Source organism: Mercenaria mercenaria, chromosome 13, assembly GCF_021730395.1.
Source record: "Mercenaria mercenaria strain notata chromosome 13, MADL_Memer_1, whole genome shotgun sequence".
Taxonomy (NCBI): Eukaryota; Metazoa; Mollusca; class Bivalvia; order Venerida; family Veneridae; genus Mercenaria; species Mercenaria mercenaria.
The window spans coordinates 5,028,582-5,040,845 of NC_069373.1; the positions used below are offsets into that span (position 1 = coordinate 5,028,582).

The following is a 12,264-nucleotide window of genomic DNA, read 5'->3' on the forward strand; positions in this document are numbered from 1 at the left end:
ATTTGAAATCGCTGAGGGGGACGAAATGACCAAACCGGGGACGAGTTGGCTGGGGGACGAGTTGGCTGGGGGACGAGTTGACTAAGGGACGAGTTGACTGTAAATCACTCAATGCATGCACAAAAGAGTAACAAATTTTACCTAAAACATGTTTAAGTTTACATCTTAAAACAGCAATACAGTACAATTATAAATAAGAATATCGATATTATGAGTGATGCGCATTCGAGTATTTTATTACAAACTATGTCCCTAGCTTTGAAGGAATTCCCGCGCAACTGTCAACTGTCAAGTAAAAAACAACAAAACTTTTGCATATCTCTAGGAAAATATGTTTCTGTTTGGACAATTTAATTTAGGTGTTACATAGCCGTAAACATTGTTATAGTAGTTTAAAGAGGACGCTGTAGTTTTACGTGCACGTGTGTCCAGTTTTAATATTTAGGTCAGCATCATAAGTATATGAGGGGATGTTAGTCAAAACGTCCCCTAGTCAAAACGTCCCTATGTCAAAACACACCCATTTTTTGGTCAAAACGTCCCCCTTTTCTGGTCAAAACACCCCCCCCCCCCCCCCCCTTCCAAAATTTACCAGTCAAAACACCCCCCTTAAAAATTACATATGTAAATAATATTAATTAAGTTTAAATTTTTGGTAAATATTAAAAAGTTCATTATATTGTTTTACATGCAAAAATTTTTAATTAGAAAAGTTGTAAACCATTAGTTTTTTGAAAGTTATAGCATTGTTGTGAAATTATATCTGATGTTTATATAGTGAAAAAGTGATGTTTCTGTTATTTTTAAAAATAAAATTAAATGAAATTATAATTTGTTATGTTATAAATGAAATTGTTTCAACTGCATGAGGACAAAGGGATAATGGATCATAAAACAAGATTTTGTAAACAATTATTTTTTAAGTATCTAAAGTTTAATTGCACAATAAATAATTGTAAAAAGTTATAACTATTATTTTTCAACCACTAATTTCTTAGTATCCTAGTGTATGTATACTGTCTTCTCTGTGAATAGTGTGTTGGATTGTTATTTGTTTAAATATCGGTGCTTTTTTAAGATAACGTATTTTTGGGGTATCCTTGCATTAAGTGGGAAAACGAAGTCAGACCGCGTCAACATTCCATTGCCTGACCGTATGGCAGCTGGCAACACAGAACCTGTGACACAGGTAAGTTTTTATTCATGTTATTATTATTATTATTATTTATTTCTTGAATTACTAGACTTCAGTAAACATATCTTTTGCGGAATACTTATCATATTTCCCAATTGTCTAACTACTTTTTTTGCAAATAGCAATTTTCTGGCTGAACATACATCATATAAAATTATACATTATTTAGATATATACATTATTTAAGGGAAAAAAAAGGCCCATTACATAGAGTTATACAGTTTGTAATGTTTACACTCCTTAGCTGACCAAAATCTGTTTTAACTACTTTTTTACCATTTAATTAAAATTTGGGATTTTATTTTTATAAAATATTGTAAAATCTGGTCAGAAAAAATAAACAATATACAGATCATAATTTACATTATGAAAGCAAACAAATTCAAATATACAAGTAATTTAATGCATTGTCAAGTTAATCCAATCAGGAGTAATGTGTTATCAGTAGGTGTTAATTCAATCAAGAGATTCTTATATTGAATGGAAGAGAAAAGAATAAAAAATATTTATTTTAAAGTACCAGAATTAAAAAGAAATAATGGTCGTTCCATGAGGAAACCTGTATTAGTGACCAAAAAAATCAAAATTAAGATAACAAAATATCATTAAGAACATTTTTTTATCTTTAAAATCTTAAAAATTTTAAGTAATTATCTTAAAGTATAGGTCCCTGCATTGGCCAAGTATTCGCAACTTTGGACAGGTGATTATGTTCATGCAAATTTGTATTTCACTGCCTGATAAAAAAAATTATGATTTTTATAACACTCTTCTCTTTCCCGCAACACATGATAAGAGATTTTTTTCGGAAAATTAATTTTAGTTTGTGTAAAAAGGTATTATTATTTATAGTTTTGTAAAAATGTATTAATTAAACAAATTTTTTCAGTAAATCATTCTCTTACTACGGGATATTTTTCAGTTACTTATGCAAATTTGGGCCATTTCTATCTCCTATAACTGTTTCTTATGTCTTTTACGCTACCGTGCAGGGGTTTTTGTCTGCAAGTCCTTGCTAAAAAAAGATGAGCACCATTTACAAACGCAGGCTCACTACAACAGTTCACGAGGAGGAATAATTGTGATAAAAAAATTAACTAGCATAGGATGGGTTTGACTTCTTGATATTGGTAGCTGGAACACTTTGAATTATTATATTGTGAATTTGACTTCTGGTGTAGAACAGTGAATGAATAGTGCGATTTTGTGAAATTTTTTCTTAATAACTAGCAGTTGTGACTGTTCTGATGTTTTTTTAATGTTTTATAAATAAAGTTATACCTCTGATCAGGATTTTTGTTCATTCTACACAAATTTAGATTGTATAGAAGAAAAGATTTTTTCCCCTTTATAAATGTTCACACCTAATTACTGTGATAAATAGGTTATAACACCTACTAATGTTAAGCCCTCAGCACAATTAATGCACAACCATGTTTTAGTTGATAGGTGTTGATTTGCATTAATTTAGGTGCTAATAAATCATAAAAATTTTGTGTATTATCAAAACATAATCCCTAAGTTTCAAACCCTTTAAAAGATAGAATTAATTAAAAAGAATTAATAGATCTAATACAAAAAAAATTAGGGGGACGTTTTGACCAAATTCTAAACTGAATGGGGGACGTTTTGACCAAAATGGGGGGTGTTTTGACTAGGGGACGTTTTGACTAGGGGACGTTTTGACTTGATACCATATGAGGTATTTTGTGATATATCCAAAATTAATTTATGAATATCCTTATTTCATTTGTAGATAACCTTAATTCATTTATGACATCATTAACTCATTTTTAGATATCCATAAGTGGATATCACAAATTCATTTCAGGTTACCATGAATTAAATACCAGCTGTTTTAGATAGCATTTATGCAATTTATTGCAAAATAATTTATTAACAAAACAGTCTATAGATATCTTTAAAGGCACTGACCTCCAGATTTTGCCTAAAATGATCTTTCTTTATAAATAAAAGCTCCCGATTACCACATACAAATTGCTATTAATTATCTGTCGAATTTGTGATGGTGTTTTTCCCAGGGTATTGAAGAATTATAAATACTTCTGTTTCCTTAAATATCGTTCTCAGTATTCATATTGATTACCGGACCTCTAGCCTGTCTTGTACGGGTTGTCTGGAGATTCTGTAAACTGGACCTCTAGACTCTGGGCCTAGAGGTCTGGTTACCAGACCCCTAGCCACTTCCTTAGTGGCATTAATTTATTTAGGATATTACAAAATGGTGAATAAATAGTAAATCGTCGCCCCATGGCATAGTTTTCTGACATCTAGGGATTTGTGATAAACAAGCAAGAATAGAAATTAACCTCAGATTGCCTGTGGCTTCTACCATTTAATTTTGATGCACAGCACTGCCTTGATATGTATTCTTATGGGGATGTCTCACTTTATGATGTGATATTTTATAATTGCCATTTCTTTAAGGAAAAAGACTTGAAAATGTCATCGCACAGTCTTAAATGCCATACTATTTGAGTAACAAAATTTTTATTTTCACCATCTAATATCAACAAAAAGCACTAATTCTTGCCTGAATTATACAACATTTGCATTGCTGTATACATGTACTGGTTGTTGCAAATAACCTTTACCCTGCTTAATTTCTAAAATGGACTGGTCCATCATTCAGTTTGGTCATTAACACTTCTTATTCAAAGGGGTGTTCACTGAAAATAAACTGACTTAATAGCGAACAGTGCAGACCAAGATCAGCCTGCATCTTGGTCTGCACTGATCGCAAAGGCAAAACCACTTACCGCAAGCAGGCTAAATACTGTTAAATGATTTTGTTAGTTGAAAGAGTCAGAAAACCATCAGATTCAGTATTTGAAAATGTTATAAAATTTTGCTATTTTGAAATAACATGCCTATATTATTTTAGAATGTCCAGGAGGTTACAATACAGTATGCAGTGGACATGGGGCGTGTTCTGACCTCATTGATGGTACAGGTCAATGCACATGTGAGGTAGGTCAGGATGTTAAGGAAGATATCTTTTAATTATAAAAAAAGGTAAATGGGTGGCCAGCTCAGCCCTTAATAATAAAACTTTAATGTGCAACGCATTTCTCATACATTATTATAGCTATAAACTTGTTTCTTTTGATGCTTTGTCTTCTACAAAGGCATTGATTACATGCTTTCTTGGTTCCTAAGGTTTGCTTTAGATAAATTTACAAGAGCATTTTTAGCTCACCTGTCACATAGTGACAAGGTGAGCTTTTGTGATCACGCAGCGTCCGTCGTCCGTGCGTCCGTCCCTCAGTCCGTCCGTAAACTTTTGCTTGTGACCACTCTATGGTCTCATTTTTTTGGGGGGATCTTTATGAAAGTTGGTCAGATTTTTCATCTGATGATATCTAGGTCAAGTTTTGAAACTGGGTCACGTGCCTTCAAAAACTAGGTCATAGGGCTAAAAATAGAAAAACCTTGTGACCTCTCTAAGGCCCTATATTTCACAAGATCTTCATGAAAATTGGTCAGAATGTTCACCCCTTTATTGATATCTAGATCAAGTTCGAAACTGGGTCACGTGCTTTCAAAAACTAGGGCAGTAGGTCTAAAAATAGAAAAGCTTGTACCTCTCTAGAGGCCATAAAATTTCCAAGACCTTCATGAAAATTGGTCAAACGTTCACCTTGATGATATCTAGGGCAAGTTCGAAACTGGTCACGTGCCATCAAAAACTAGGTCATAGTCAAATTAATAAAAAAGCTTGTGACCTCTCTAAAGGCCATATTTTTTTATGGGGGGGGGATCTGTATGAAAGTTGGTCTGAATGTTTCATCTTGATGAAAATCTAGGTCAAGTTCGAAAAATGGGTCATGTGCGATCAAAAACTAGGTCATAGTCAAAATAGAAAAACCTTGTGACCTCTCTAGAGGCCATATATTTCATGAGATCTTCATGAAAATTGGTCAGAATGCTCACCTTTATGATATCTAGTCAAGTTCGAAAGTAGTCAGTGCCGTCAAAAACAGGTTTAGTAGGTCAAATAATAGAAACAAACCCTTGTGACCTCTCTGAAGGGCCCTATTTTTCATGGATCTGTATGAATGTTGGTCTGAATGTTCATCTTTATGATAAACTAGGTCAAGTTCGAAACTGGGGCATGTGTGGTCCAAAACTAGGTCAGTAAAGGTCTAAAAATAGAAAAAGCTTGTGACCTCTCTAGAGGCCATATATTTCACAAGACCTTCATGAAATTGGTCGAACGTTCACCTTGATGAATCTGTGTCAAGTTCGAAACTGGGGCACGTGCCTTTAAAAAATAGGGCAGTATGTCAAATAATAGAAAACCTTTGACCTCTCTTAAAGGCCATAATTTTTCATGGATCTGTATGAAAGTTGGTCTGAATATTTATCCCTTTATGATTTTCTAGGTCACTTCGAAAGTGGGTCATGTGCCTTCAAAAATTAGGTCAGTAGTCAAATAAAGAAAAACGTTGTGACCTCTCTAGAGGCCATATTTTTCATGGGGATTGTATAAAGTGGGTCTGAATGTTCATCTTGAGATATTAGTCAAGTTTTGAAACTGGGTCAACTGCGATCAAAAACTAGTCAGTAGGTCTTGAAGTAAAAAACGTTGTGACCTCTCTAGAGGCCTTACCCTTGAATGAATCTTCAGAAATTGGTCAGAATGTTCACCTTGATGATATCTAGTCAAGTTTGAAATGGGTCACGTGCCTTAAAAAACTAGGTTTAGTAGGTCAAAAATAAAAAAACCTTGTGACCCTCTAGAGGCCATAAATTTTTATGGGATCTGTATGAAATTTGGTCTAATGTTCATCTTGATGATATCTAGGCCAAGTTTGAAACTGGGTCTACGCGGTCAAAAACTAGGTCAGTAGATATAAAAATAGAAAAAACCCTTTTGACCTCTCTAGAGGCCATATTTTTCATGAGATCTTCATGAAAATTATGAGAATGTTCATCTTGATGATATCTAGATAAAATTCAAACAGGGGCACATACCTTCGAAAACTAGGTCAATAGGTCATAATAGAAAAAACCCTTTTGACCTCTCCCAAGACCATATTTTTCAATGGATCTTCATGAAAATTGGTCAGAATTTTTTTTCTTTATAATATCTAGTCAAGTTCAAAACTGGGTCACATGAGCTCAAAAACTAGTCACTATGTCAAATAATAGAAAAAACGACGTCATACTCAAAACTGGGTCATGTGGGAAGAGGTGAGCGATTCAGGACCATCATGGTCCTCTTGTTATGTTATACATGTATGCCGTGTTAAATGACCCATGATTATTGATACGAGGTCAGTACATCAAACATTCCATGCACACTGATGGAATAATTTCTGTTTCTTGTGCTGTTTCTGAATGCATCAAGGGGTGCATTTCGTGTTCTATGAGCTCTTGTTCATAATACAGAGCTCAATATCTGTTACAATCCAGCTCTTTACCTACATAAATGAGAGAAGTGTCGAGGTCTGAGCAATGGATATGCCTTGTATGTGCATAATCTTTGCAAATAAACTGGTACAATACACAAAATCAGGATGAGACATACCAAAATACATAATTGTGAAGTGAAAAATATGCAGTTCTTGATGCGAAACATGCACAAAGGTACACATTCCCCTTGTGACTTCATATTATGACATCATAAACTTCAGAATTTATAATTTAGAAAAATGTTTTAAAATGTGGAAATGAAGTAAACAGTATGCAAGAAAAATAAAATGATATTTATGTCTGCATGTGTAAGTTTTCCCAAAATTCTGGACAGTGCAGATTAAAAACTGTGCTAATGCTCGGTTTCTAATTATCTGCCGTCCTTCGGGATAGAAAAACTGTCTCAACTCAGGCCACAGGTGTGTAAGATCTTTTAATTATTTCAAATGTCTTAAAAGATTTAGCTTACAATCTGCTTTTCATAACTTTTATTTATATAACTGTTCTACTTTTGTCAATGAATTTCAGGCTGGTAGAACAGGTTATGCTTGTGAATTTTGTACAAACAGCTCTGTTGGAGGTGAAAACTGTACCCAAGGTAATATGAACCACGCCATGAGAAAACCAACATAGTGGCTTTGGGACTAGCATCCGCGCAGTCTGGTCAGGATCCATGCTGTTCGCTAACGGTTTCTCTAGTTGCAATAGGCTTTGAAAGCGAACAGCATGAATTCTGACCAGACTGCGCGGATGCGCAGGCTGGTCTGGATCCATGCTGGTCGCAAAGCCACTATGTTGGTTTTCTCATGGCATGGCTCAATTATGTTTGAACACTTTAATGTAGTCTAATGTATATGTCATGCACATGCTCTGTTTAACATTAACATTCATTGTTTTATGAATTTACTATATTTATGCCCCCAGCATCTACTGATGCGGAAGGCATATAGTGACTGTCCTGTCCGTTCGTCCATTCGTCCGTCGGTTGCTTTGTATCAACAAGGATGCCACCGGGGGCATCAAGCGTTTATTGAACGCAGCTTCTTATATTTTTAGCTCACCTGTCACAAAGTGACAAGGTGAGCTTTTGTGATCGCGTTGCGTCCGTCGTCCGTGCGTCCGTCCGTCCGTCCGTAAACTTTTGCTTGTGACCACTCTAGAGGTCACATTTTTCATGGGATCTTTATGAAAGTTAATCAGAATGTTCATCTTGATGATATCTAGGTCAAGTTCGAAACTGGGTCACGTGGGGTCAAAAACTAGGTCAGTAGGTCTAAAAATAGAAAAACCTTGTGACCTCTCTAGAGGCCATATTTCTCAATGGATCTTCATGAAAATTGGTCAGAATGTTCATCTTGATGATGTCTAGGTCAAGTTCGAAACTGGGTCATGTGGGGTCAAAAACTAGGTCAGTAGATCTAAAAATAGAAAAACCTTGTGACCTCTCTAGAGGCTATTTTTTTCAAGAGATCTTCATGAATATTGGTCAGAATGTTCACCTTGATGATATCTAGGTCAAGTTCGAAACTGGGTCATGTGCGGTCAATAACTAGGTCAGTAGATTTAAAAATAGAAAAACCTTGTGACCTCTTTAGAGGCCATATTTATGAAGAAATCTTCATGAAAATTGGTCAGAATGTTCACCTTGATGATATCTAGATCAAATTCGAAACTTGGTCATGTGCGGTCAAAAACTAGGTCAGTAGGTCTAAAAATAGAAAAACCTTGTGACCTTTCTAGAGGCCATATTTCTCAATGGATCTTCATGAAAATTAATGAGAATGTTCAACTTGATGATATCTAGGTCAAGTTCGTAACTGGATCATGTGCGGTCAAAAACTAGGTCAGTAGGTTGAAAAAAAGAAAAACCTTGTGACCTCTCTAGAGGCCATATTTTTCTTGAGATCTTCATGAAAACTGGTGAGGTTGTTCACCTTGATGATATCTAGGTCAAGTTTAAAAGTGGGTCACGTGCCTTCAAAAACTAGGTCATTAGGTCAAATAATAGAAAAACCTTGTGACCTCTCTAGAGGTCATATTTTTCAATGGATCTTCATGAAAATTGGTCAGAATTTTTTATCTTGATGATATCTAGGTCACATATGCTCAAAAACTAGGTCACTTTGTCAAATAATAGAAAAAACGACATCATACTCAGTTCAACACTGGGTCATGTGGGGATAGGTGAGCGATTCAGGACCATCATGGTCCTCTTGTTACTTTACGTAGTGGCTTGACATAACAGATAGATGTTAATGTGTGAAAAAAAGTTATGTGAGGTCTTACAGTTATTATTTGTAGTTATTGTAGTTATTATTTAACAGGTTGTTAATTTAAATTAAGAATTGTTTGGAACGATTAAAGTAACTGACTAGAAATCACTTGCCCATCACCTGAGTTGGATCCTTGCTTCCCAGTGATGCTGCCCAGACACCTTCCTGTGCCTGCACTAATGCCCAGAGAGGACCCAACTATTATACCAGGAAAGTCACCATAATGACCTGAACATTTATTTTACAGCTTTAGAAAGAAACATTCACTTGCATATGGTTGACAATATATGTGGCAAATTACATTTAAATTTTAGCCTGCTGGCGGCAAGTGATTCTGCCTTTGCGACCAGTGCAGACCAAGATCAGCCTGCACATCCGTGCAGTCTGATCATGGTCTGCACTGTTCGCTATTCGGTCAGTAAATTTTCAGTGAACACCCCTTTAAATAATAAGTGATGCTGCCCAAACTGAATGATGGACCAGTCCATTTTAGAAATTTAGCAGGGTAAGGGTTAAAGGGATAAACAGATGGAATAGTGGATGAAAAACTTAAATCCTCTTCAGGATTATAGTAATGGTGTACATTTTATAGACATGCACAATTAAATATATAAATAATTTCGTATTTTAATGCGATATATACAAAATATTCATGATTTTGCTAACCTGAACAGTTAAGGATATTACTAAAGAAAAGCAATAAAATGCAATATTCCACTTTTTAGCTCACCTGTCACATAGTGACAAGGTGAGCTTTTGTGATCACCCGTCGTCCTTCGTCTGTGCGTGAGTGCATCCGTGCGTGCGTCAACAATTTCTTGTCTGCACGATAGAGATTTCATTTATGATTTTATTTTAACCAAACTTGCACACAACTTGTATCACCATAATATCTTGGTTCCTTTCTTGAACTGGCGAGATCCCATTATGGGTTCCAGAGTTATGACCCCTGAAAGGGCCAAAATTAGCTATTTTGACCTTGTCTGCACAATAGCAGCTTTATTTATGATTTGATTTTTACCAAACTTGCAAACAACTTGTATCACCATAAGATCTTGGTTCCTTTGTTGAACTGGCCAGATTCCTTTATGGGTTCAGAGTTATGGCCCCTGAAAGGGTCAGAATTAGCTATATTGACCTTGTCTGCACAATAGCAGCTTCATTTATGATTTGAATTTAATCAATCTTGCCCAAAATTTGTGTCACCATAAGATCTCGGTTCCTTTCTTGAACTGGCCAGATCTCTTTATGGGTTCCAGAGTTATGGCCCCTGAAAGGGCCAAAATTAGCTATTTTGACCTTGTCTGCAGAATAGCAGCTTCATTTATGATTTGATTTTAACCAAACTTGCACACAACTTGTATCACCACAAGATCTTGGTTCCTTTGTTGAACTGGCCAGATTCCTTCATGGGTTCCAGAGTTATGGCCCCTTAAAGGCCAAAATTTGCTATTTTTGGCTTTTGCAGCCATATAGGGACTTCATTTATGGTTTGATTTGATACAAACTTCCAAAATATCTTTAACAACAATAAATCTTGGATTCCATGACGAATCTGTCAGATCCAATCGTAGGTTCCAGAGTTATTAGCTCACCTGAGCCCAAAGTGCTCAGGGTGAGGTATTGTGATCGCTCACCGTCCGGCGTCCGTCCGTCCGTCTGTCCGTCGTCCGTCCACACTTTCCTTTAAACGACATCTCCTCTTAAACCAACAGGCCAATATTGATGAAACTTCACAGGGATGTTCCTTGGATGGTCTTCTTTAAAAATTGTTCAATGAATTGAGTTCCATACAGAATTCTGGTTGCCATGGCAACCGAAAGGAAAAACTTTAAAAATCTTCTTCTCAAAAACCAGAAGACCTAGAGCTTAGATATTTGATGTGAAGCATTGCCTAGTGGACCTCTACCAGTTTTCTTCAAATCATGACCCCGGGGTCAAAATTGACCCCGCCCCAGGGGTCACTTCATTTTACATAGGAAAATCTTCAAAAATCTTCTTCTCAAAAACCAGAAGCCCTAGAGCTTAGATATTTGACATGAAGCATTGCCTAGTGGACCTCTACGAAAGTTGTTCAAATCATGACCCATGGGTCAAAATTGACCCCGCCCCAGGGGTCACTTGACTTTACATATGAAAATCTTCAAAAAATTTCTAAAAATAAACTAGAAGGCCTAGAGCTTAGATATTTGACATGTAGCATTGCCTAGTGGACCTCTACAAAATTTGTTTAAATCATGACCCCCAGGGTCAAAATAGACCCCGCCCCAGGGGTCACTTGATTTTACATAGGAAAATCTTAAAAAATCTTCTTCTCAAAAACCAAAAGCCCTAGAGCTTAGATATATGGTGTGAAGTATTGCCTAATGGACTTCTACCAAGTTTGTTTAAATCATGACCCCGGGGTCAAAATTGACCCCGCCCCAGGGGTAACTTGATTGTACATAGGAAAATCTTAAAAAATCTTCTTCTCAAAAAGCATAAGCCCTGGAGCTTTGATATTTGACATGTGGCATTGCCTAGTGGACCTCTACTAAAGTTGTTCAAATCATGACCCGGGGGTCAAAATTGACCCCGCCCCAGGGGTCACTTGATTTTACATAAGAAAATCTTCAAAAAAAAATTCTAAAAATAAACCAGAAGGCCTAGAGCTTAGATATTTGACTTGTAGCATTGCCTAGTGGACCTCTACTAAATTTGTTCAAATCATGACCCCGGGGTCAAAATTGACCCCGCCATAGGGGTCACTTGATTTTACATATGAAAATCTTCAAAAAATTTCTAAAAATAAACCAGAAGGTCTAGAGCTTAGATATTTCACATGTAGCATGGCCTAGTGGACCTCTACAACATTTGTTCAAATAATGACCCCCTTGGTCAAAATTGACCCCGCCCCAGGGGTCACTTGATTTTACATATGAAAATCTTCAAAAATTTTCTAAAAATAAACCAGAAGGCCTAGATGTTAGATATTTGACATGTAGCATTGCCTAGTAGACTTCTACAAAAAAATTTCAAATCATGACCCCTGGGGTTAAATTGGCTCTGCCCCATGGGGTTACTTGATTTTACATAGAAAAATCTTTAAAATTTTCTAAAAAAAAAAACAGAAGGCCTAGAGCTTAGATATTTGACATGTAGCATTGCCTAGTGGACCTCTACAAAAATTGTTCAAATCTTGACCCCCCCCTCCCCCCACGCAGGGTCAAATTTACCCAGCCCCAGGGTTACTTGATTGTACATAGGGAAATCTTCATAAATTTGCTAAAAATAAACCAGAAGGCCTAGATCTTGTTCAAGTAAGCAACTCTACTCAGGTGAGCGATATAGGGCCATCATGGCCCTCTTGTTTTATAT

General features: G+C 36.0%; 1 protein-coding gene across 2 annotated transcripts in view; it reads left to right on the forward strand.

Moving 5' to 3' along the window:
* Positions 1 to 12,264, forward strand: part of LOC123530075 (stabilin-2-like) — a 402,834-nt gene that overhangs the window by 7,961 nt on the left and 382,609 nt on the right. For both annotated transcript variants that reach the window (XM_053521033.1, XM_053521032.1), the window contains exons 2-3: positions 4,101 to 4,186; positions 7,163 to 7,232. In XM_053521033.1, the coding sequence (XP_053377008.1) occupies positions 4,101 to 4,186; positions 7,163 to 7,232 (156 nt within the window). The remainder of the gene's footprint in view (positions 1 to 4,100; positions 4,187 to 7,162; positions 7,233 to 12,264) is intronic.